The sequence below is a fragment of the Rhinopithecus bieti genome, unplaced genomic scaffold (assembly GCF_001698545.2).
Source record: "Rhinopithecus bieti isolate Rb0 unplaced genomic scaffold, ASM169854v2 scaffold_82876, whole genome shotgun sequence".
Classification (NCBI taxonomy): Eukaryota; Metazoa; Chordata; class Mammalia; order Primates; family Cercopithecidae; genus Rhinopithecus; species Rhinopithecus bieti.
In genome coordinates, this window is record NW_016830546.1 from 677,843 (window position 1) to 703,758 (window position 25,916).

General features: G+C 46.8%; 1 protein-coding gene across 6 annotated transcripts in view; it reads left to right on the plus strand.

Annotated features, from left to right (window-relative positions):
* Nucleotides 1-25,233, plus strand: part of UNC13B (unc-13 homolog B) — a 235,863-nt gene extending 210,630 nt beyond the window's left edge. The window contains exons 20-41 of one of the 6 annotated variants that reach the window (XM_017865604.1): nucleotides 106-269; nucleotides 924-1,074; nucleotides 2,813-2,881; nucleotides 4,287-4,376; nucleotides 4,727-4,855; nucleotides 7,914-8,041; nucleotides 8,673-8,758; nucleotides 16,332-16,458; nucleotides 16,703-16,799; nucleotides 17,030-17,173; nucleotides 17,500-17,577; nucleotides 18,065-18,142; nucleotides 18,435-18,523; nucleotides 18,760-18,912; nucleotides 19,017-19,140; nucleotides 19,248-19,304; nucleotides 19,502-19,582; nucleotides 20,156-20,303; nucleotides 21,811-21,867; nucleotides 23,074-23,166; nucleotides 23,334-23,493; nucleotides 23,651-25,233. In XM_017865604.1, the coding sequence (XP_017721093.1) occupies nucleotides 106-269; nucleotides 924-1,074; nucleotides 2,813-2,881; nucleotides 4,287-4,376; nucleotides 4,727-4,855; nucleotides 7,914-8,041; nucleotides 8,673-8,758; nucleotides 16,332-16,458; nucleotides 16,703-16,799; nucleotides 17,030-17,173; nucleotides 17,500-17,577; nucleotides 18,065-18,142; nucleotides 18,435-18,523; nucleotides 18,760-18,912; nucleotides 19,017-19,140; nucleotides 19,248-19,304; nucleotides 19,502-19,582; nucleotides 20,156-20,303; nucleotides 21,811-21,867; nucleotides 23,074-23,166; nucleotides 23,334-23,493; nucleotides 23,651-23,936 (2,589 nt within the window). In that variant the 3' untranslated portion in view covers nucleotides 23,937-25,233. The remainder of the gene's footprint in view (nucleotides 1-105; nucleotides 270-923; nucleotides 1,075-2,812; nucleotides 2,882-4,286; nucleotides 4,377-4,726; nucleotides 4,856-7,913; nucleotides 8,042-8,672; nucleotides 8,759-16,331; nucleotides 16,459-16,702; nucleotides 16,800-17,029; nucleotides 17,174-17,499; nucleotides 17,578-18,064; nucleotides 18,143-18,434; nucleotides 18,524-18,759; nucleotides 18,913-19,016; nucleotides 19,141-19,247; nucleotides 19,305-19,501; nucleotides 19,583-20,155; nucleotides 20,304-21,810; nucleotides 21,868-23,073; nucleotides 23,167-23,333; nucleotides 23,494-23,650) is intronic. The other 5 variants (XM_017865606.1, XM_017865605.1, XM_017865607.1 and 2 more) reach the window with 5 other exon arrangements.
* Nucleotides 25,234-25,916: the final 683 nt, after the last annotated feature.

Below are 25,916 nucleotides of genomic sequence, written 5' to 3' on the forward strand. Positions count from 1 at the left end.
TGTGGAACCTTCCTTATTCACATTCTCCTGGGCTTTACCACCAAGTTTGTTTTTGTTTTTCATATGTATTTAACCCATTCCCTTTCTCTGCTCTGTCTTCTGCAGAACCTTTTCCATTACCTCACAGACATTCAGGGCAGTGGAGGAGTCCGTATCCCTGAAGCTCGAGGAGACGATGCCTGGAAGGTGTACTTTGATGAGACAGCCCAAGAAATTGTGGATGAATTTGCCATGCGTTATGGCATTGAGTCCATATATCAGGCCATGACGTGAGTCTCTGCTGGGGCGCTGGGAAGTGGCTGCTAATCGCTGGGGTGGCTAACCAAGGCACACTGACATGGTGGGCAGGTCCTTAGTGGGTTAGCATGCAGTGATTCCTTTCCTTTCCTCTCTGAGCTGGGTGGGATAGTTCTGTACCCCAAGGCAAGAAGGGTATACGTAGAAAGGGAATGTTTTGTCAGTAACTCACAGAAAAGGGAATGTTTTGTCAGTAACTGCCTCAGAGTTGAGGGAACTCTGCAGGGAAAAAGGCATGTGAGAGTATGCAAGGACAAATCTGCCTAGACATCACAGGCCTGAGCAGACAGGATATGTGTGCTCATGTACATGTGTTTGTGATAGCCGGTCTGGCCTAGACTGGCCTAGGGGTCAAAGAGGACACTAAACTGCAGGGAAAGCAGCTGTGTGTGGAGTCAATCAGGACTCTTTAAATGGGAATTCCAGATTGCTATGAGAAGCAGAGTAGCCTTTCTGTCAGTGATGCTGCCCCTAGAGCTGTGCACAGAAAGCAGCCCTAGGCAAGCAGAGGGCAGCAATTGCCTTGACTGTGCTTCACTTAGCCCATAAACTTTTAATGAGTTCCTGCTTGGCTTTTGCTGCAAGCCCTGAAGAGTCTTTGAGGCTGAGGGTGCTGTGTTTTTCAGGCACTTTGCATGTTTATCATCCAAGTACATGTGTCCTGGTGTGCCAGCAGTGATGAGCACCTTACTGGCCAACATCAATGCCTACTATGCCCACACAACTGCCTCTACCAATGTCTCTGCCTCTGATCGCTTCGCAGCCTCCAACTTTGGGGTAAGTATCATGTAAACACGTATGTCTGCATTGATTACCAATTAATGAAGTTTGATTTTCCTTTTTTCTTTTCGAGACAGAGTCTCGCTCTGTTGCCCAGGCTGGAGTGCAGTGGTGCGATCTTGGCTCACTGCAACCTCCACCTTCTGGGTTCAAGCAATTCTCCTGCCTCAGCCTCCTGAGTAGCTGGAATTACAGGCACATGCCACCACGCCTGGCTAATTTTTTTTTTTTTTTTTTTTTTTTTTAGCAGAGACGGTGTTTCACCATGTTGGTCAGGCTGGCCTCGAACTTCTGACCTTGTGATCCACCCACCTTGGCCTCCCAAAGTGTTGGGATTACAGGCTTGAGCCACCGCACTCGGCCAAGTTTGATTTTTCTTGGCTGGTCCTGTAGAGTTGCTTGATGTGCTTAAAATTCAGGTAGCTTCCATTTTGATAGATGAACCTTGTTTCCTTATGGGTATGCAGACTATACTAATAGCCTCTCCACAGACACAGATAAAGAAGAGAAGGTGGTTGGGGGTGGTAGCACCTGGGCTTGGCCAGAATCTCTCTGGGCCAACAACTTGGTTGAGTTACCATATTCTTCCATATTCTTTAGTCTTGCAGGTCCACAAATGGACTTTTAAAAATCTTGTTCAATCTGTCTGTGACGGATTCATATTACTTGAGTTTATATGAGACTGATGTCTAAGCAACGATGCCAGTGTGCACGTGCACTTGAACCTGTACCTTTTCTAGTGTCTGGACTGTTTTCCCTATCCAGGGTGTGCCCTTCCTGGGTTAAGGTACCTGAGAAGTTGAGTCATTGCTCAAAATGTCACCTGACTTTAATTCAGTATAAACTAGATAAAATCATTCTGACCCGACACAAAAATGACCATTTTGGGCATAAAGTTACTGATGTCACCCCAATTCACTGAGTCTGCGAGCCCTGATTTTTTGGTACTAATGAATTTTTTGTTGTTGATAGAGTCTTTCTGTAGATGTGTAATGTATTAAGCCAGTCAAATATATGTTCCATTTTGCCTCATCTCATTATGTATTGACTTAATCAATATCTACTCATATAATCAATATATGAGTTCTAGGAGTGGGATGCCAACATCCTGCAGGCATATGATTCCATGTTTAAGTATACTTTTTCTATGAAAATCAACTATTAAAATAGTATATGTTAGTTATTTTAACATTTAAAAAGTATACACTATGGGAAGTGTGTGTGGAATGTGGTTTAAAGAGAGACCCCTTCAGGCCTGCCCTGTTATCTTTCAAATGCATCAGTTTCTCTCTCCCGTCATCACTGCTAGGCTGTGGCTATATAACTATTATGCACTACCCCGAGATAAGTCAGGAGACCTCAGACTCAAGAGAGAATGTGTTTGGAGTTTCTTCTTATCTAACTGAGATAAGTTACAGTCCCAAAGGGATAGAGATGCACTGGTTGTGCCCTATTGACTCTTGGGTAGAAGGAGCCTTTTCTCCTCCCAGGGACTTGGCTTTTTCCTTGCCAGTGTGAGATTTCCCAGATTGGGACAGAGCTGCAAAGAGATAGAACAGGGACTATCTATCTCATTACACTGTTTGTTGTTCTTCCCATAGGCAGGGATGTGTTTCCAGCCCAATGCCTCCCAACTCTTTCTACTCATCCAGAGGTGGTTCTGTTTCTGTTGTAGTTTAGGGGACTCAGACACAGGTTCTCTTTTTCTTCCACATTATTTGTTTCTCACCCTCAGAAAGAGAGATTTGTAAAACTGCTGGACCAGCTACACAACTCACTGAGGATCGACCTCTCTACATATAGGGTGAGTGAAGACATGGCTGTGGGCAGGATAATAGATATCAAGCACAGTCCCAGAGAGACTGTAGGCCAATCTTGGCTGTAAAGATTGAGGCCAGGGAAAGCTGGTCTGTGTCATCACATCCACGCAAATGGCCAATGCTACTGACACCTGTGGTTCTTTTAACTCCAGGGACCATGTGGTGTATAAATAGCAGCAGGTATGGTTACTTTTTATGGACAGTTGGCTTTCCAACCTCACTGTTAACACTCTACTAAACTCTCTGGTGACATTCTCATTAGGGAGTTTCCTGAGATTAATCTCTTCCGGGAGTACCCTTTTAAAAAATTAGATACCTAATTGCATTTCTTTTTTGCATTTTTCCATACTCTCCTCGTTTTCCAGGGGAGGTGTGAGAATCTGGCTAGGGGGAGAGAGAGTAGCTTGGTTTTTGCAAGTAATTTGTATCAGAGAGCATGTCCATTTGTAGTATAAAGGGAGGAAATAGGTGTAGTAGGAGGATGGGTACCTGGGACAGGACAGGATAAAGAAATGGGCAGTTTCTCAGTTCCTCCTATGTTAGATCTTAGAACGGCTTCATTACTTGCTTTAAAGTGCTGTGAATTTTCAGAACAGGCAATATACGCACATTAAAAGTAAGTATAAAACAACCTTAAAGTTAAAAGAAGTGAGGTTTTAATTGTCTGCTCGAGTGCCCTCCATTTGCACAAATAATGGACAGCTGACTGTATGTCTTATATTTGGCATATAAGTAGCCATTTGAAGGTTTAAAAACTGACCATTAATGTGAAGACAGGCTCAGCATCTCCCTTCAGCTCTTCATAGCAGCTCCCTCCTAAGACTCATGTCAAAGTGAATGAAGTAAGGATGGCTGGAAATTCCTAAGGAGCTCACTCCAAAAGCAGTTCTGCTCAGAGATCTGCCATCTGCTGGCTGCAGAACAGTAGAAGAGCTGGGGTCTATTGTATAAAAAGTACAGGTCCTGGACCTCAGTTTGGCCTGTAGTGTGGCTCCACTTATATTCCAGGATATACAGTTAGATTGTAACTTTTGAAGAAGTCGCTGTTGGTGTGTAAGAATCTTCATCCAAGAAAAGCATGTGTGTAAGTGTGTGTATGCCTGTGTGTTCATTTGTACAAGTTCTTATACATTGCATGGGAAGTAGGGCTAGAGGGAGGATGTCTTGCTTTCTAGGGTGGAGTGTATTAACCCCTGCTTTTGGCAAGAGCCTGTTTGCATCAATAGAAAAAAGAGAAGAAGACCTGTAACATTACAGTGTTTTTGGCCAGCTCGACTAGAGAAAAACCCAGTAGGTAGCAATTAGGGAAGCTTTTGATATCATCACTTTTGGCAGGGAAGGTTTTCATAGTCCTCTGTTCCTTTCTTACATTTGCTTGATTTGCAACAGAATAATTTCCCTGCTGGGAGTCCTGAACGGCTTCAGGACTTAAAATCCACAGTGGATTTGCTGACCAGCATTACTTTCTTCAGAATGAAGGTAAGAAATGGACTGGGTTTGGGTGGTTCTGGGCTGGAGACCTGGCTACGGGAACATCAAAAATAAGAATCACTGGGCAGAGTCTGAAGCTACAGGATTCATCACCTCTAAGCTTACAGTTCTGTGTACCTGTTCCCTGGGTTACTTCTGAGAGAGCATAAGGACTATAAATCCATGAGGATGGGCTGGAAGTTTTCCCTGTCAGCTATCCTGGCAATTTCATCACAGGGAAAGGTCTAGGGACCCAGAGAGGGATGAAAGAATCTAGAGTAGGTTTGGGGTAGTGTTAGGAGAATATCCCACCCAGATGAGCAGGACCTTGGGCCCATATTTCTTCTTTTAATTGGCAGGTACAAGAACTGCAAAGCCCTCCAAGAGCCAGCCAGGTGGTAAAGGATTGTGTGAAGGCCTGTTTGAACTCCACATATGAATATATCTTCAACAACTGCCACGACTTATACAGCCACCAGTACCAGCTGGTAAGAGGTTCGGGATCAGGTGGGGCCAGCTATCAGTGGCTCTCTAGAGCCTCAGCTTTCCTTCACCATGGTGGTGGAAAGGCGCTCAGGACAAAGTACTTGATGTTCTTAATGGTAAGTGAGTTGCGGAGTATGAACCATGTGGACCATGAGATATGTGGATGGAAAGAGACCCCTGGGCAATGGCAACAATAATGATGTTGAAGAAAGTAAACCTAAATTCATGGGGTTCAGGGGTTGAGTAGGTGAATTCTCAGTCCATCCCAGAGTCTTTTGACTTGAAGGGCCTTGAAAAAGGGATAAAATTAAAGGAATTCCAAGGAGAAAGAGTCTTTTCCCACTCTTGATCAGATACCGGAAAAAGATACATAAAATAAGGAACATTTGAGATAGACCTTAAAAGGCAGTGGGATTTGGACAACCAATGATGGCAGGACAACCTAAATGTCTTGGACACTTATTTTTAGGTAAATACATCCAACTTGTAAAGCTTCCTAGGAGCACCCTCATAAAGACTAAGATCTTGTTCCTACTGCCTCTTCTCATTCCCAAGTGCACTTTCTGTGCCAGCCATGTATTTAAGCCTCCTCCTTTTAAGGTTTATAAAGCCTCCTGTTGGTTCTGAAGTCCATGGGAGGTTTTCCGAGGCCTTTGTTTTACTTGACACATTCTGGGCTCCTCTGTCATCCGTGTATGAAGTCTCTCTGGTCGAGGCAAGACACTGTTCTCAGCTTTGATCTTTCAACTATGGAGAGGTCTGGTTGAAGATTTGGTCTCTATTCCCCAGCATGAGAATGAACTAGACTTGGAAAGAGAGTTCATAAACTATTCAGGGATACTCTTTAGCCTTTGTGTTTTGGTATCTGCTTTTTACTTTCTTTCAATTTCATTTTTTCATATTTACACTGGCATAAACTCTTCATGTCTTTTAAAATTTCTTTCTGCTGACCTTCAGTCATTGGTTTATTCGTCCATCCATTCACTTAACAGAGCATTAGAGGCAAAGTTGAGTAAGAGGCATTTCAGTCTTTGGGGATCTCATTGTTTAGTGGAGGTCAGGGCAAATTACTACATTTATTTTTTGTTGTTTTTGTTATTTTTTTGTTACTATGTTTTACTGTAGTTGTAGTTTTCTGATACATCTACACCAAAGGTTCAGCGAGCATGCTCTGGGAGGCCGTACCAGGGATGTCAGGAAAACCTCTCAGAAGAGGCAAAGTTCAATCTGAATTTTGAGGAAGGAGTAGGAATTGACTAAAGAAAGGGGCTAGAGGGAAGGGGCATACCACAGAGAGCAAATAGAATGCTTAGAGGCACAGAATTATGTATAAGCATGTTAATTTAAAGAAATATAAGCAGGCCAGGCGCAGTGGCTCACGCCTGTGATTCTAGCTCTTTGGGAAGCTGGGGCGAGTGGATCACTTGAGGTCAGGAGTTTGAAAGTAGCCTGGCCAATATGGTGAAACCCCATCTCTACTAAAAATACCAAAATTAGCCAGGCATGGTGGTGGACGCTTGGAATCCCAGCTACTTGGGAAGCTGAGGCAGGAGAATTGCTTGAACCCAGGAGGCAGAAGTTGCAGTGAGCCGAGATCGTGCCGCTGCACTCCAGCCTGGGTGACAGAGGGGAGACTCCATCTCAAAAAAACAAAATAAAAATAAAGAAGTATGGCAATTTAGGGTACTTACAGCATCAGGCTGTGGGAATCAGCTATCTGAGATCAAATCTTAGTTCTGCTCTTTACAACTGCATGACTCTGCACAAGTCATATAACCTTGCTGTCCTTCACTCTCCTCATCTGTAAATGAAGGTGATAATAATTTCTACTCAATGGAGTCGTTGTGAGGATTAGATAGGATAATGTGTATAAAGGTCTTAGCAGAGTGTGTGGCACATAAGCTGGAACAAAAAGAGTTGTATGAGGTTGAGAGAGAGTCACATTCTGGAAGATCTAAACTAAGGAATTTAAACTGTATTGCATGCCGTTGAAGGGCTTTAAGCAGAGGAGTAACACGCTGAGATTTTCTTTGTAGAAAGATCACTGATAGCTGCGAGGAGTAGGGATTGGATTGAAGATCAAAGACCAGTTCAGAAATCCTTGAATGATAAGAGCCTGAGCCAGGACAATGACAGAAAAATAAAAGGAAGAGATGTATTTAAGTGATATTAAAGATTCTGTCCTGGTTTCTAGTAACTTCTTGATAATGCAGGCTTATTAAGGACTGTGGAAGCTTTCCAGTGGCATGTGACATCCCACATAAAGGCCCTGTTCCTGTACTTCTGGGCAGCTCCACCTTCGTCTTTGTCTTAGTGGGAGACAATATGTGTTCCAGGCTCCCTGTGGTGACTCCTACCTCACTTTTCTGGGCTGTGACTATAGAGTGATTTTTTACTCTATATTTCAGGTAAAGCTTTCAGGCTTGCCTCTTCCCAAGTAAGGCCATTTCTTATCCAGCTAGGCAAATAGCTTCCTAGATGCAGTTCTTCCCCGTAATAACTTCAGGGGGTCAAGGGAAGTCCTACTCCACTGAAAGGCTGAAATGCACCCTAGATCTGTTCAGTAGCTCCTGCAGAAATTGAAAGAGCTCAGAACTGAGATGTGTGTGTGTGTGGTTGTGGTGTGGTGTCAGTAGGGGAACACCACCAGAAGAGGAGGGCTACCTGCCTGTAGGGGCCGCATAGAACTGGACCTACTTAGTGAGGCTGGAGGGGCTGTTTCTTTTAGCCAGGGAGTTACTCTGCCCGTAGCAACTGAGAGAAGGAAGAAGGAGGATGGGCATCTTTATATCTCTTGGACTGACCAAGTTTATCAGAGCAGTGCCCTGGGGCTGAGGACAGAACCTCTCAGCGACAGGCTCCCTGTGTTCTGGGATCTCACAATAGCCATTCTTACAGAACAGGGATAGTCTTGTGGAAGACAGGCTCTAGGAGAGGAAAGGTCCTTGATTCTAGAGGAAGAGGTATAGGGAGGGGAAGAGAAAGAGGATCATTGGAGACACCCTTTACATTCTACTCTGACTCTCTCTCCCTCTCTCTCACTGTGTCCTCTGGATCAAGAAGCAGGAGCTACCTCCAGAGGAACAAGGGCCCAGCATTCGGAACCTGGATTTCTGGCCCAAGCTCATCACACTTATCGTGTCAATCATAGAGGAAGATAAGAATTCCTACACACCTGTTCTGAACCAGTGAGTATCACCCTCTTTGGCCCTGTCTGTTGGTGATTGGTCTGTCCATCTGTCTAACAACCTCTTTCCTGTCTCTGTATGTTTGCAGTGCCACCTCTTCTTCCTGTCCGTCCATCTGTCCCTCTGTCCCTTGTATCTGTCTGGGTAACTGTTTCTGGAGAAAGGTGTGGAAACATAATGGGGGTCCCTGCCCAGACTGAGCCAGCCTCCTTCTGGGACTGTGGCTGCCATAGGAGCCCCAGGGGATCCAGAGACCATGTGTGTATGTGTCTGTCCACTCTGAATGAAGTGGGCCTTCTTATAGCCCACCCCTCCCTTGCCCTTTCTCCTCCATCTTATTTAGCCTGCGCTTGCTCTCCAGCCACTGCCTGGAAAGTCTCTGCCTCTCAATTGCCTGCCTTCTGGGCATCTTCTGCCCCCAGGCCCATCTTGCCTACGGGGATCCCTTCTGCCCCCACTTGTCCTGCCACTGGCCCCTGGGCCCCTTTTCTCCAGATTGGACCTAGCCCTGTACTCTAAGCTTCTCCTCTCTCCAATATGACTTCCAAGAACTAGGCACTTTGGCCTTGAAATGAATCAAATCAAATGGCTCTTGCCTTATTCTCTGACTGTGGTTTCTTCTGTCATCCAGGTTTCCTCAGGAGTTGAATGTGGGAAAAGTCAGCGCAGAAGTGATGTGGCATCTGTTTGCCCAAGACATGAAATATGCATTGGAGGGTAAGGATCTGTCCAAATTGGTAGGCTGCCAGGCTCCTAGCCCAAGCTCCTTGTTCACTGTCCCTTTCCTCTTCCAGACAACAACAACTTGTTGTTTGGTGAGTGGTATAGTGAGAAACTAAAGGAATTTTAGGCCTGGTGGGAGGTAGGCCCCCAGGAGACCTTGGTAGGCAAAGTTGCAGCCAAAGGAAATATGAAAATGGCTGTGTGGCTGTAGGTTCCTCCTTCCAGCTTTGGAGCAACTGCCTATTCAAGACCTTCCCAGCCCAGAGATGAACTTCTCCCATGGTGGGTGTTCTGAGGTTGTCCACTTCCTGGAGAATGGTCTTGTGAAACTTCAGTTTTAAATAATCAGAACCTTAAATATACAGATATTTCTGATAAATATACAGAAAAAAATATAATTGTTTTCTTATGTTGGGGACTCTCTGGCCTGCCTTTTCTTGAAAGCTGCTCTGGTTTAGTATGACAATGCCAGGAAGATACTTCTTCCCTCACTTCTCCTATAGAGCAGGGCCACAGGCAAATTATTATTCATCTTACTCATTCAGCTTGTTCTTTTATTCATTTCCTACCTTGGTCCACAAAGATATCATTCCATACCTGTATCAGACCTTCCCATCTGTACCCATCTATACTCACCTATTCAGCAGCCTTTCCTGCCTGTTTAGGTGTGGTAGTCTGTCTCCTCATTCTGTGAAAGCCCATCTAGGAGGAGGAGCCATCTGGGCAAGGACAAAGCAGAGTCCGGATCTGTTATTTGGGTGGGATGGCAGGGCAGATGGGCCACCCTCAGACTCTTGAATGTGTGAGGTTTAGAATCAGTCTTGAGGCCGGGTGCGGTGGCTCAAGCCTGTAATCCCAGCACTTTGGGAGGCCGAGGTGGGTGGATCACGAGGTCAGGAGATCAAGACCATCCTGGCTAACATGGTGAAACCCCGTCTCTACTAAAAATACAAAAAATTAGCCAGATGTGCTGGCGGGCGCCTGTAGTCCCAGCTACTCGGAGGCTGAGGCCGGAGAATGGCGTGAACCTGGGAGGCGGAGCTTGCAGTGAGCTGAGATCCGGCCACTGCACCCCAGCCTGGGCGACACAGCGAGATTCCGTCTCAAAAAAACAAAAAATAATCAGTGAGTCTTGAGATTGAAAGAAATCTTGAAGATCTGTGTTACATTTGAGCCAGCCACAGACTACACGCGTACATTCTGTAATACAAGTCCAGAGCAGGGCTGCCTGCTGTCAGGCCAGGAAGGAGGTCACTGGTCTCTCCCTCCAGATGCCACTTAGTGAGCCTGATGGGGAGTACAGTCTCAGTTCTTGAAGAACTCTGGCTCCAGTGGGTTTGGGGGAAAAGAGAAAATACTTGTGAAAAGTGAATCAACCCCACAAGAGAAGTAGTGTAAGGTGGGGCAGAGGTTTTCAAACAGAAGTATCTCAGGAGCTAAGTTGAAGGGAAATCCCAAAGGCTAGGCTCCAGGCCTCTTACATGATGTCAGCTCAGCCAGCTCTGCTTTTATCATTCTTACATGGAATTCTAGGTGAGATTTCTTTTGAAAGGAGAGTTCTGCTAATGTTTAAAACAAACACAGAAGGATTGAAAACTTCTACTTTAAGAGAAAGAATTAATGTTGGCCTGATTTCAAACATCAATTTCACTGCCTACGTAGCAGTGTGAATTTGGTCCAAACTACTTAATTTTTATGAGCTCCCATTTTCTCATCTGTAAAATGGGAGTGATGATAGCATCTATTTCTTTGATGAAGTACTGAGATGTATTTAGCATACTGTCTGGCACTTACTCAGCACTGACTAAATCTTAGTTCTTAAGAACAATAAGAAACCATTACAGGCTCATGAGCAGAGATGAAATGTGAACCCAGTAGTATTTTAATAAGATCTACCTCAGTGGGAGATGAGGGCAGCTAGAACAGGGAGAGACTAGAATCAGAGAACACAGATAATGATGAGCTGTTGTAATAATTTAGGGATGGAGGGCGCTGGGATTAGAGAAGAGAAGTGGAGAGATGAGAATGGGCTTTGATAGACATTGGAAGGAAGCCAGAACAGGACTTTGTGATGGTCAGAATATGGAGGGCAAGAGAAGGGGAGGAGTTTGGGGGCCTGGATGATAGGAGAGTGGCATTGACTCCGACTATAAAAGGAAAGTTGAAAATGCTGTTCTTCGCCAAATATTTTGTAAGTCAACATTATTAAGGTATAATTTATAGATGATACAGTAAGACCACTTTAAGAATACAATTTAATGAGTTTTGACAAATAAGCCCAACTGTGTAACAACTCTCCCAATTAAAATATGAAACAAAAGTTCCTTCTTGCCACTTTACAGTAAATCCCCACTCCATTCACCAAATGTTTATTGAATATTTTCTCTGCGCCAGGCACTGTGCTGGTTATTGGAACCCAATGAGATGAATGAGGCATAGTACCATCCCTTAAGAAGCTCACAGAGCAGTCTAGAAAACAGTCATATAAATTGGCAGTTACAACACAGAGTTATGGCCGGGCGCAGTGGCTCACACCTGTAATCCTAGCACTTTGGGAGGCTGAGGCGGGTGGATCACGAGGTCAGGAGTTCGAGACCAGTCTGGCCAACATAGTGAAACCCTGTCTCTACTAAAAATACACAAAAAATTAGCCAGGTGTGGTGGTGTGTGCCTGTAATCCCAGCTACTTAGGAGGCTGAGGCAGGAGAATCGTGTGAACCTGGGAGGCGGAGGTTGCAGTGAGCCAAGATCGTGCCACTGCACTCTAGCCTGGGTAACAGAATGAGACTCCGTCTCAAAAAAAAAAAACCAAACAAAAAACAACCACAAAGTTATAATGCCACAAGAGGAGTAAGTATAGGGTGCTGAGAGCACACAGGAGAACCATGTAACCCAGACTCTGAGGACCTGGGAAGGCTTCCTGGGGGAGGCGATGTACAATCTGAAACCTGAAGGGTAATAAGACTTAGCTGGGAGCGTGGTAGTGACAAGATAGGGAGACACAGAACATTTCATGCAGAGGCTACAGCATGTCCAAGACCTGGGGTCTAAAGAGAGCTGGCATGCTTGGAGAACTGGAAGCAGCAGTTCAGTGTGACTAGCACTTCAGAGGGTAGGGGAAGAGATAAGTAAGACCTGAAGATGGAGAGGTGTGACAGAGTCAGATTGTGAAGGAGGTTGTAAGCCATGCCTAGGCTTTTGGACTCTCTCTCTCTATTTTTTTTTTTTTTTTTTTTTTTTGAGCCTTGCTGTGTTGCCCAGGCTGGAGTGCAGTGGGCTGATCTTGGCTCACTGCAACCTCCGCCTCCTGGATTTAAGCGATTCTCTTGCCTCAGCCACCCGGGTAGCTGGGATTACAAGCGTGTACCACCACACACAGCTAAGTTTTGTATTTTTAGTAGAGACGGGGTTTCACCATGTTGGCCAGTCTGGTCTTGAACCCTTAGCTTCAAGTGATCTGCCTCGCTCAGCCTCTCAAAGTGCTGGGATTACAGGTGTGAGCCACTGCACTCAGCTGAATTTTGGACTCTATCTTGAGGTAGTTGAGAGCCACTGACATATGTTAAGCAAGGGATTGACATGATCAGATTATTATGTAGAAAGGCCACTCGCTCTGTCTACAGTGTGGAGAATGGATTGGGAGGCAGAATGACCAGTCTGGAGGCTATTGTAGTAATCCAGGTTAGAGATGGTGGTAATGAGACATAGGCAGGTAATAGTGTGGCTAGAAGGAATGGATAGATTCCAGAGACATTTGGAGGTGAAATCGGGAGCTGGTGATTTAATTGGGTATGAATAAAGAGGTAGAAGGAAGATTCGAGGATAAAACTCAGCATTGAACAAGAGGGTAAGATTAGTTGGTGTACTCTGTTCCACTTCAGCTGGAGATTTTAAGATGGTGAGAGACAGGGGCAAGTTAAATCTAGGCATGATGAAATGTTCCATCCGAAGCTTATATGGGCTAGGTGCAGTGGCTTACACCTGTAATCCCAGCACTTTGCAGGGCTGAGGCAAGTGGATCACCTGAGTTCAGGAGTTCATGACCAGCCTGGCCAACATGGTGAAATCCCAACTCTACTAAAAATACAAACATTAGCCAGGTGTGCTGGCACAAGTCTGTAATCCCAGCTACTCAGGAGCCTGAGGCAGGAGAATTGCTTGAACCCAGGAGGCAGAGGTTGCAGTGAGCAGAGAGAGCACCACTGCACTCCACCCTGGGCGACAGAGCAAGACTCCATCTCAAAAAAAATAAGAAGTGTATATAGACGTTACCAGAACCAAAGAGAGATTAGGGGGAGATACCAGCAAACTGGGTAGTTGAAATCATGAGGTTGGAAGAGCTCTCCAGGAGGAAAGGAGGGAGTTAGGTGGAAGTCAGGGGCAGGAGGTTATGGATTGGCCCTTCTGACAGACTACCTCACCTCAAACAGCTTTACTGGAGCATGACTCCATGGGACTTGTTAGAATAGCTGAAAGTCTGGCCGGTGTTTCAGAACTTGTCAGTTAGTTTTTACACCAGAGAAGTTAATACAGAAATTAGGGATAGGGGCCAGAGGGCAGATAATGAATTGACAGAGAAAGTGAAAATTATATGTAAAAAGGGTAACTTGAAAGTCCCTACCTGACTTCAAACTATATACAAGCTACAGTAAACCAAAACCAGCATGGTACTGGTACCAAAACAGAGGATATAGACCAATGGAACAGAACAGAGTCCCAGAAAATAATACCACACATCTACAGCCATTGATCTTTGACAAACCTGAGAGAAACAAGAAAATGGGGAAAGGATTCCCTATTTAATAAATGGTTGCTGGGAAAATTGGCTACGCCATAAGAAGAAAGCTGAAACTGGATCCTTTCCTTACTCCTTATACGAAAATTAAATTCAAGATGGATTAGAGACTTAAAATGTTAGAACTAATACCGTTAAAAACCCTAGAAGAAAACCTAGGTAGTACCATTCAGGACATAGGCATGGGCAAGGCTTCATGTCTAAAACACCAAAAGCAACAGCAGCAAAAGCCAAAAAATTGACAAGAATGGGATCTCATTAAACTAAAGAGCTTCTGCACAGCAAAAGAACTACATCAGAGTGAACAGGCAACCTATTCAGAATGGTAGAAAATTTTGCAATCTACTCATCTGACAAAAGGGCTGATATCCAGAACCTACAAAGAACTCAAACAAATTTACAAGAAAAAAACAACCCATCAAAAGTGGAAAGGGATATGAACAGGACATTCTCAAAAGAAGACATTTATAAGCCAACCAGACACATGGAAATGCTCATCATCACTTGGCCATCAGAGAAAATGCAAATCAAAACCACAATGAGATACCAGTCTCCACACCAGGGTTGAATGGCAATCATTAAAAAGTCAGGAAACAACAGGTGCTGGGAGGAGGATGTTGGAGATAATAGGAATCTTTTACACTGGTTGGTGGGGATTGTAAACTAGTTCAACCATTATGGAAAAGAGTATGGCAATTCCTGAAGGATCTAGAATAGATGTACCATATGACCCAGCCATCCCACTACTGGTATATACCCAAAGGATTATAAATCATGCTGCTATAAAGAACACATGCACACATGGTTTATGCGGCACTTTCACATAGCAAAGACTTGGAATCACCAAATGTCCATGAGTTGACAGGACTTGATTAGAAAATGTGGACCATATACACCATGGGAATTACTATGCAGCCATAAAAAAAGGATGAGTTTGCATCCTTTGTAGGGACATGGATGCAGCTGGAAACCATCATCTTAGCAAACTATCACAAGAACAGGGAAAACCAAACACCGCATGTTTCTCACTTCCCATAGGTGGGAACTGAACAATGAGATCACTTGGACTCGGGAAGGGGACATCACAACCGGGTCCCTATCAGGGGAGGGGGGAGGGATTGCACTGGAGTATACCTGATATAAATGAGCGAATTGATGGTGCTGCGAGTGATGGGTGCCAGCACACCAACATGGGCAAAGTATACATATGTAACAAACCTGACGTTATGACACATGTACCCTAGAACTTAAAGTATAATAATAAAAATAAAATAAAATAAAAAAAAGAAAGAGGGAGTTACAGAGTGATGGGCAGCCCTGCTTGAAAAGGAAGGAGGAGGGCCCTCCTGATGTTTCTAGGTTCTTAGACTGGTTCAAGAACAGCAGGGGAGAGGGATGGAGGAGAGGGTCTCTCTCGATGTCCTGAGGGTCTCTCTGATGTCCCTGATTTTTTTACTCTCTTTGTTGCTTATTGGTGTCTCTGCTCTGTCACAAGCATCCACTGTCATTCGTATACGAAAAGTCCTCTTTCTGGGTGGTAAGAACTTTTAGTGTTCTTTTGCCCCTAGTCTTATACCTTTTCCCTCTTCTCCTGCTCACTGCTTCATAGAAGAGACTGCAAATGCAACTTTAGGTTGAGACAGTACTGCCTGTAGTGCCAGGGAATGAAATTCCTGGGACTTGAAGACCTTTGAGGCTTAATCCCAGGCTTCCATTTCCTCCTTCAGTGTCTGCTGCACTAGTTCACAAGGGCCAGCTGCCGCAGCCTGAATGTTCCACCTTGACTTGGAGGAGCATCGCCCATGGCAACTCAAAGTTGAGCAACAGAGTCCCCAAGGACAGGGGCCTTCTCATCTCTGCCGCTTAGTCCTCTCCCACATTTGCTTGCTTTTACCATTATGTTGATGTGTCAGCATACAATTGATTTTTATTATTTAAATTAGTGCTTCAGCTATAAAGGGGGTAGATGAAGAGAACCTATGGGTGTGGCCAGTGCTCCAGACTCTGAGCAAATTGTGAGTTATCTTTGTCCTAGATTTTCCAGAAGGTTCTGGAGATTCAGCAAGATGACTTTTCAAGTTCATAATAAGTGCCCCATTTTCTGCAGCATGATATGTCCTTTCATCTGGCTGTGTTTCCATAGTTTCCAAACTGACTATTCATATTTGCATACTTCCCTGAGAATTCATTTTTTCAGTGTCTCAGCTCTGCCCTAGAGCTGTTCAGTTTGCCTCAAGATTCCATTACACCATGGCTGCCCAACTGCTCTGTCAGTTTGGCCCAGTTTGATTTTCCTTGTCTCTGTAGTTGTCATTGACCCATTCATGCCATGTACACCTGCTCATCTCTGCCTTTAAGCCTCTCTGAAGCTCAACTAGCATGATCAGAAAGGCCCTGGAAAACCATTGCCCTCTACAGTCATGGGCAGTCTCCCTACTAATCAGCATCAGCACTCATGGCCCTTTCTCCTCCCCTTCACCAGAGGCCAGATGCTAGAGCAAAAAGACCACTTCCAAATGCTGGAACAAAAAGATTGCAGGCTTTATCGGGGAGTCTGGCTTAGTCTTTCTAGAGGAAGATTTGGGCCAAGCTTGTGGAGAGTTGCTGAGCAGAACACTGGTGGGGAGAGATGGCTGTGAGGAGGAGGTTTGGAGTCACCCTTGTCCTAGGACATCTGATGGAGTTGCCTGACCAGATCTGCTGCCTTGGGAAGGCTCAGGAACCATGGACTCTACTGCTGGGACCTGACCCAACCTTTCTCCCTACCACTAGAGCATGAGAAAGACCGCCTGTGTAAGAGTGCTGACTACATGAACCTGCACTTCAAGGTGAAATGGCTCCACAATGAATACGTGCGGGATCTGCCTGTCCTCCAGGGGCAGGTGCCTGAGTACCCAGCGTGAGTCATCATGTGGGCACTACAGAGGGAAGGGAAGACGGCCCTCTGGGTGGGCAGGGCTAGTATCCCCAATTCATTTCAGCAAGTCAGTCTTGGGGACTGCCTGTTCCAGGTACCACTGTAGACAGAGAAAAGTGTTAAACTGTGCCCTGCCATCCAGAGGATCCCAGTCTAGTGGAACTGTCAGGAAATGGCATATTCCAACCACGAGTTCTAACCCCCTGTTCTCCTGCTCTGACTGCAGGTGGTTTGAGCAGTTTGTGCTACAATGGCTGGATGAGAATGAGGATGTATCCCTGGAATTCCTGCATGGAGCCCTGGAGCGAGATAAGAAGGATGGAGTAAGTCAGGGGCTTTGGCTGCACAGGGTCCAGGCCAGGTCTCCCAGCAATTAGCTATCGGCAGAAGTTACTGGGTTTTAGCCAGGATGGCTATGCCTGTCCTGTGGAGTTCACAGGAGGGCTGTTGAGGGCCACTAGCCACCCTTGCTGGGTCAGAGCCTTTTCAAACTCTACAAGCTTGGGAAAAGATAGAAGCTGTGGATGGTGACCCTGTGTGTGGTCTTCCTTAGTTCCAGCAGACATCAGAGCATGCACTCTTTTCCTGCTCTGTGGTGGATGTCTTCACACAACTCAATCAGAGCTTTGAGATCATCCGGAAGCTGGAATGCCCAGACCCCAGCATCCTTGCCCACTACATGAGGAGGTTTGCTAAGGTGACCATAACCCTTCCTACTCCCTCCCCCTTACCACCACCACACTCACAGTCTCATCACAGGCCTGAGCTCAGCACCTCTCCATTGTGGCCTGCAGGTAGAGCCTTATGTGACCCCCATTCTCCTTTGCTTGTTTCTGGAGCAGACAGATGGTTCTGTCTTAGTGCTGTTCTGTGGTTGAGAGAGAGCTTTGTCCCGTACTGTGAGATTCCCCCTTTACCTCCCTGCTGTTACTGTTCTGTGATGAGAAGTGCCACCTCAGGCAAGATCCCCATAGAAGAGCTAAGAGTTCCCTTTCCTTTTCTTTCCTTTTCTCCTCTTCTCAGACCATTGGGAAGGTGCTGATGCAATATGCAGACATCTTGTCAAAGGACTTCCCAACCTATTGCACAAAGGAGAAACTGGTAGGTTCAGGCCCTGGGACTCTTAGAGAAAGAGAGTGGAAGACATTTGAATCCTTGCTTTTGAAGCTGTCCTCAGAATTGAGGGTTGGGGTGACACTTCTGATGCCTGATTCCCACCATGGCTTTGCTTCAGATCCATGCCACAAAATTATGAGAACTTGACAGAGTTCCTGTGAGTCTCATTTGGTACATTATCCTCTGCTAAGCTAGACCTTTGTTTAGTCTTTTATATATAAACTTAAGATATTCAACGAGTTCTAAAGAATAATACATTAATACTTGAGTACCTACCACCCAGCTTAAAAATCAAAACGTTTGCTTTTAGTCAAGGAGAATTCTCTGAACTGGCCCCAGCTCTTCGTGCTTAGGGAGAAACCTATGTAATATGTGAAGTCCCTGTGGCTTTTGTGAGAGAGGGAGGGACCCTAGGCTAATGGGCCCTATGCTGAAAGGAGCCAAGACTCAACAGCTACATCTGTCCCCAAAGCCCTGCATCCTGATGAACAACATGCAGCAACTGAGGGTCCAGCTGGAGAAAATGTTTGAGGCCATGGGAGGCAAGGAGGTAGGTCTTAGGGTTTGGGAGTCACTGTATTTTCCCTTTATTCCTGAGCTCCTTGGCCACAGAACTCCACCCTCTCTTTACTAGGTGTAGGCCAGCTTGGGGTCTGGGCTGGCTTAATCTGAGATAAGCATTGGGGGTAAGGCCCTGCAAGGGAGGAATAGGCACTGGGGTAGGGCCCTGCGAAGGAGGAATAGGCACTGGGGTAGGGCCCTGCAAGGGAGTAGTAGGGGTGTGGCAGGGTAGAAGAGGGTAAGAAAAGCAGCCTAGCCAGGCTTACCTCCTGTGAATACAGCTGGACCTTGAAGCTGCAGACAGTCTGAAGGAGCTGCAGGTGAAACTGAATACGGTTCTGGATGAGCTCAGCATGGTGTTTGGAAACAGGTCAGTGACCCCACAATACAAGCCCTCAGAGCCAGATTGGTCCCTAGCCAATCCCAGAGCCCTTGCCCCACACCTCTCCATATAGCTGCAGGTATGAGATCTTCCCTGTACTCCTGCTGACTGTCCCTGCTGGAACTGCACCATGAGCATATGGGAATGGGACCAAATAGCTGGTGCCGCTCCAGGGGCAGCGTGTGTTTGGGGAGAGGAAGGCTACACTGCGGGCACGTGTGTAGTTTCCAGGTACGGATTGATGAGTGTGTTCGACAAATGGCCGACATCCTGGGCCAGGTTCGGGGCACAGGGAATGCATCTCCAGACGCCAGGGCCTCAGCGACTCAGGATGCAGATAGCGTGCTCCGGCCTCTCATGGACTTCCTGGATGGCAAGTGAGTACAGCATTCAGGAGCAGATGCCATCCGGCAGGGGAGCTCCTTGGGAAGAGGGGTTCTCAAACTCTCACCCTGGCCTCACCTGTTGCCTGGACTTGCAGCCTCACCCTCTTTGCCACTGTGTGTGAGAAGACGGTTCTGAAGCGTGTACTGAAGGAGCTCTGGCGCGTGGTGATGAACACAATGGAGAGGATGATTGTTCTGCCCCCACTCACTGACCAGACGGTAAGGACACCTCCTTCTACTTCCTCCTGCTGTCTCCCTTCCCCTCACTTACTGCTTGCTGATGGAGTTGGGGTCCTCTGCTTTTGACTGATTCCCCCTCTGCCCAGGGCACCCAGATGATCTTCACTGCTGCCAAGGAGCTGAGCCATCTTTCCAAACTCAAGGTACTCTGGGTGTGGGGTCCTCCTGGTAGGTGTGCTCCTTCTGAAGTCATGGAGAGAGGGTGGATGGGGGGAAGGAAATTGGAGCTTTGGAGACTGAAGAGGAAAAGGAGATGAATATGCACTGTGGGCTGGCAGGTGGGTGCAAGACTTTCATGACTGCTCTGAGCTGTCCTGATGCTGCTGATTTCTCTGAACAGGATCACATGGTGCGAGAGGAAACACGGAATCTCACTCCAAAGCAGTGTGCAGTCCTTGACCTCGCCCTGGACACCATCAAGGTGGAGGCCCCCCCTTTTTCAGACAGCCTTACCACCACACTCACTTGGCCCTGGCATCCCACTCTCCCAGACCAGGTGTCCCTCCAACTCCTAGCACTCCACATCCAGAAGAGAGTTACTATGTACTGCCAAGGATACAAAGAGAATCAGATACGGTTCCTAAGTTCAAGATGCTTATCATTGGTAAGGTGATATAAGGCAGGAACCTATGAACTGTGCTTCAAGGCACCTGGGAGAGGTATGTCATAGGTCTCAAGTTCTCTAAGGTTCAGATGGGTAAAAGAGCACTTTTGGTCCTTCTCCTTGCCTGAAATGCTTCTATTCCATTTCTGTGCCTGTCCAGAAAGACCCATCCTTCAAACACCACCCTACCTCCAAAAATGTGGCCATCCCCTACCAATCCTGCCAAATACCCAAATAATACTCTTCACCCAAGAGCCTATGACTCTGGTTCTGTGGGTGTTCCTGAACAGCCTGTTCTCACAGTCCTCTTCTTGCTTCTCTGAGGACAATGTTGGGGAGCTGCTTTCTGTAAGGGGATGAAGCAGTCACAGGTGCTCTTTTATCTTGCAGCAATACTTCCATGCAGGAGGCAATGGGCTGAAGAAAACCTTCCTGGAGAAGAGCCCAGATCTGCAGTCTCTACGGTATGCCCTGTCTCTGTACACACAGACTACTGACACTCTCATCAAGACCTTTGTGCGTTCGCAGACCACCCAAGGTAAGGCCCTGAGGGCTTTGGGTTTCCACCTCTCCTCTCTGATACACATCTTCCCCTAGGGAGTCTGTATCTTCATGCCCTTGGGGGCAGATCCAGGTACTTCTTCAGAGAACCCTTCAAATTCAGATCTCGATTGCTTGATGGGATCTCAGTACTTACCTCCACCCCATACCCATTACCAGGCAGGAGAATAACAGAGGCCTGGGAGATATGTCTAAGATTTCTTTTCCCAGACATTGCCTGGCCCATGCATGTTTATTGAGCTCAAGGAGTACACCCTGACTGGTAAGCTGCAAGAAGGAAAAATCTGTGAGGAAGCCTTGAGAATGAATGGAAGCCATGAGAAATATGAAGGCTCGTAGTGTGGGGAGCTTTGCTGGGAGTTGTCCTGGGGAGAGAAGGCAAAAGACTTTCCAGACTCGGCAGCATGCATAGGGAGACAAGGAAGAGAGGCAAACCATGGCAGCTGCTGAAGGGAGGGTGTGGATCCCGGGGCCCTGTGCACAGCTGTAGTTCCAGTCTCAGGGGTGCTGCTTATGCACAGGGGACCCAGGAAGCCAGCTTTCTCCCAGTGATTTTCAGTGCTCAGAACCCCTCCCTACCTTTAGCGTGGCCTGTCGAAAACAAAACACATCTGCATAGATGTAGCTCAGGTTGAAATTCTGATGCTGGAGCAGAGCCCTCCCCAGAGGCACCTCAGGCACATTTCTTACTGCTTGTTCCTAGGAAACCTGAGCAGGCTGCCTAGGGGAGTGAAAGTGGTGGCAGAAGTTGACGCTTAGGCATTACTGAGCTGTATGTGAATCTGGGACACAGGGCTGACCTAGAGGGGAGAGGGGTCTAAGCAGGTAGACTGGTGATGGGAGGTGAGAAAATGGAAGGGACCTAAAGTACTGCTCTATTCCCCATCTGTTCTCATTTCCAATCCAGGGAGGGAAGAATAGAGAGCAAAAGAAGAGCTGTGAGTCTTACTTAAGTGGACAGGGAGAACTTTTACAGAGCTGGGTACATGTGCAGGCATACACCATCAAAGAAGATCTGAGTTAATCCAGAAAGGCTTTTTAGAAGCATTAAGCTTTAAGCTTGATAAAAGATGAGGAGAGCCTGGAATGAGCGCACATATGGTGAGAGCAAGGTTGGAGACTGCAGGAAGAATCCATATGTATGTGTGTGCATTTTCTACTCATTGCTTTATCATTTAAGGGTCTAAGAAATTAGAGCCTCCAGCCTCTCTCTTGTCCTGCTGGTCTCAGATACATCCTCTCTGTCTTTTTCTACTGTTTCTGCCTATGATTTGGTTGGTCTCTGACCCATGAAGTCTAATTTGGAGCATTCACACACTGACTCCAGCTCTTTCACTTCTTTCTCCACTCTGCCCCACCTCTGTGCTCCCTCAGAATATGTGTAGAGCTGCTTTGAATGGCTGTTAACTCCTTAGACTGCTAACGAATTCTTCTTTCTCTGTTCTGCTGCTGCTACTACCTCTGACTTGCCTGCCCTCATTCAGTGCATGATGGGAAAGGTATTAGATTTACTGCTAATGAGGACATTCGGCCGGAAAAGGGTATGTTGTACACCATGCAAATATGGATCTAACATGGGCTAACACTGACCCCTGGGAGCTAGAATGAGCAACTCGTGCTGGGGGTGGGGGAACCAGCTCTCAAAGTTTAGGAGCTCTATCCCAAGTCTTAGAGATGGGTAATGCCTTCATATAGCCCAGGAAGGGGCTCTGTTGTTGATCCCTGTCTGTGTTCTCAGCATTCTCCCACCCTTCTACCTCGGGACAAAGAAGGATTTTCTCTGGGGTGTTAGATTGTGGTGGTTTCTTTTTTCTTTTCTTTTCTTTTCTTTTTTTTTTTTTTTTTTGAGACAGAGTCTCACTCTGTTGCCCAGGCTGGAGTGCAGTGGCATGATTTCAGCTCACTGCAAGCTCCGTCTTCCAGGTTCACGCCATTCTCCTGCCTCAGCCTCCCGAGTAGCTGGGACTACAGGCGCCCACCACCACACCCAGCTAATTTTTTTTGTATTTTTAGTTGAGACAGGGTTTCACTGTATTAGCCAGGATGGTCTCAATCTCCTGACCTCATGATCCACCCGCCTTGGCCTCCCAAAGTGCTGGGATTACAGGCATGAGCCACCACACCCAGCCCGGTGTTTTCTTAAAATAGGGTGGGGTCTCTGCTAAGGGGAGCCTGTAGATTGGCTCTTTTCAGAGATTGGAACTGGGGAGTTCATTCTATAGAGGGGCCCAGGTTTGAGGGGGATGAAGTCTTTCAGAGCACAGCAGCCACCCAAGCAGGGACCTCTAGGAATCCTGCAGCCTCCCAAGCAGGGACCTCTAGGAATCCTGGGCATAGGTGGAAGGTTGCTGCTTTTGGCTAGAGAAGACCCACAATTTTTCCATTAAGAGACACCACCAAGTCAGCATAATTCCCAGACACAGATATAAGGTGATGGCACTGTCCTACCCCAACATCTTTTAATGAAAAATCCTTCAGCCTAGGAGATAGAGTTTTGGGGATCCTTGAGAGAGAGTCTTAGTGCACTTTTGGAAAATGTTGTGCCTAAGATGCTGTCAGCTTAACTTGTGTTACAAGACACAGCCTTGTTCTTTATCCCATTTCTTTCCCTTCTTCTATTGCTTACTTCCCATGGTTACTGTGGTGATTGCTTCTTGCTTTTGGGTATAGGGTGGTGGCCTCCTCACCCCTCAGTTTTACCTCCTAGAGTTCTCCAATGGGGGATCATCTCTCCATTTGTCCCTCAGGGTCTGGTGTGGACGATCCTGTGGGAGAAGTCTCTATTCAGGTGGACTTGTTTACACACCCTGGTACTGGGGAGCACAAGGTCACAGTGAAAGGTGAGTGATGGACTTACAGGTCTGCCCTTTCCTTGCCCAGTGGCCTCACTCATCATTCAAAAGCAGGGGCTGCTCATCTCAGCCCTCCTCCAAGGGGAAGGTCACCTGGGGTTCAAGAACTGGGAATTCCTGGTGGGATCCCTCACAGGTTTCCCTTGTTTGGGCAGTGGTGGCTGCCAATGACCTCAAGTGGCAGACAGCGGGTATGTTCCGGCCTTTTGTGGAGGTGACCATGGTTGGCCCACACCAAAGTGATAAGAAGAGGAAGTTCACAACCAAGTCCAAAAGTAACAACTGGGCCCCCAAGTACAATGAGACATTCCACTTGTAAGTTACAGGGTGGGGGACCTGCAGGACTCTGGGATGGGGGGTAAGACTTGAGGGTTGGGAGGGGGGAGGAGGGCCCCGGGTGATGGCAGACTAGGGTGAAATCAGCTGAAGACTCTCAACTCTGGCCTCATTAACTTCTATCTTGTGCTCACAGCCTCCTGGGAAATGAAGAGGGGCCCGAGTCCTATGAGTTGCAGATATGCGTGAAGGATTACTGCTTTGCCCGGGAAGATCGCATGCTAGGGCTGGCTGTGATGCCTCTGAGGGATGTCACAGCCAAGGGCAGCTGTGCCTGCTGGTGCCCCTTGGGCCGGAAGATCCACATGGATGAGACAGGCCTGACCATTCTCCGGATTTTGTCTCAGAGGAGCAATGACGAGGTGGCCCGAGAATTTGTGAAACTCAAATCAGAGTCTCGTTCCACAGAGGAGGGGAGCTGAACACCTTCGACTCCTGTGCCAATCAGGCAGCAGCAATTTCACACATCAGGGCCAGTGGGAGTTAGCTGTGTAACCAGCTTAGGATCTTTGCAGTCAAGAGGCTGACCCCTTCAGTTAAAGATATTTAAGGAAAAATTTGGGGTGGTGATAATATTGCTTTTCACAGAAAGGGTCATGAAGCCCTGACCCAGCAGGACTGTGGTACTAGGGGCTGGTATGTGGGGTTACCATATGGAGAAATTTTCCACAAAGAGAGAAGGACAAACATTTCTGAGAGTGTCAGCCATTCTTGGTAGACACCCCTCCACTCCTCATCCCACCTTTACCATCTCCATGCCACAGCTTATCCAGTTAGACACATACACACCAATCATTAGAAAAACAAGTGTAGAGGGTGTGGAACTTGTGCCTGGCTGGCTGGGTAGTCAGTTGAGCCTGTTGCTGAGCCCTGTGGTCTGGATTGGAGTATGGCCAGGGCAGGAGTACACAGAGTAGAATTTAGACTGTCCCTTGAGCAGAATCCACTGATTTTCTGTGGCTCCAATGAGAACAAGGCTTTGAAACTGAACAAGATACCTTCTAGAAATGAACTATGCTAATGCCTTTCCCCAGATTGTATGATGAGTAGAACCAGGTTCACATGGTGCTTCAAAGCCCTGAGAAGAATATTTCTTTGGACCCCAGGCACTAGGGGCCACCTGCCTGGGAGTCTCCCTCCCTCACTCCTCTAGGCAGGGGAGTGATGCTTCAGGACGTGACAGGCTGTTCTAACATGTATCTACCTGAGGGGTAGTTGAAGGATCCAGGAGTATTTTCTTCTTGGGTAGGCCCTGAACAAAGCCAAATAGAAACCAGTCTAAAAAAAGTCCTGCTCATCTGTGTCCACTGCCTTCTAGCCATCCTCCACCTTGCAGAGGGAATCTAGACTTTGGTCTCAGTCTCTCTCTTTCATCTGGGTCATTTGCTATTCCCCTCAGATATTCAACCCTGTAGAAGGAGCCTGGACTCTGATCCCTCTGTACAGGCTGGATGGAGGGGGCCCTCAACATTCCCTGGGAGGTCAGAGACAAACTTTCAGAGAGTCAAATGGACTTCTCAAGACTTGCTCAGAGATGTGACATGGTTCTTGGATTTCCTCTGTAGCAGCCTCCTGGACTTCCTGAGGACTCGACATTGTCCACAGATGTACTGGCCATTACATGAAACAAGAAACCAAGCATCTTTGCTGTTGTTAATTATTATATGTGCCATTGTTACAGATTATAGGCTAGTCTGTAATAAATTATCTTATAGCAGCCTTTGGGGTTTGGTAATTCTGCTAATGTGTGGAAAGCCATGGAAATGACTGTCGTCTCTAATGGTAGATTTTGGCCTAATGGTCCTTTGCTGCTTCTCACTCCTCCACCCCCATACCTGACAGCCAGTGGGTGAAGCCTACAGTGGTTCTGGATAAGCACCACTGGGCTAACATCCTGTCCTAGAGCTGAGACCACCAATCTAATTAAGAGAGTCATGGGACATAAGGCACCGGCTTCCTGCAAAAGGTCCAAAAGAGTAGCAGTAGAGGTATTCTGGTGAAAACTCGTCCATGCTTCTCTTCTTTTTGTCTAGAATCGCTAGGACAGATCACAGCCTGGGTTGTGAGGACAAGGCAGGGGCCCACTGGGGAGAGGTGTGCCTGCCCATCTTGGCAGAGGACTGAGGCTGCCACAGATAGGACAGAAGATTAGGCTTAGGACTGTACCTTGGCCTTTCATTCAGGCTCTGTTCAAGGAAGAAGAGCTGCAGTAGAATGCCTACTCCCAAAGGGGAAGAAATACGGTAAAAGGCCTCCTGGCATGGAAATGGGAAAAGCTGAAACAAGAAAGATGGTGTTCACCTACTCTCTCAACCTGCACCATCACTACTTGTGGGGCAGGGACTAACGGGGCACCAGCGGGGTTGCTCCGCCTCCACTGCTTGCTAAATAAATCCTTAGAG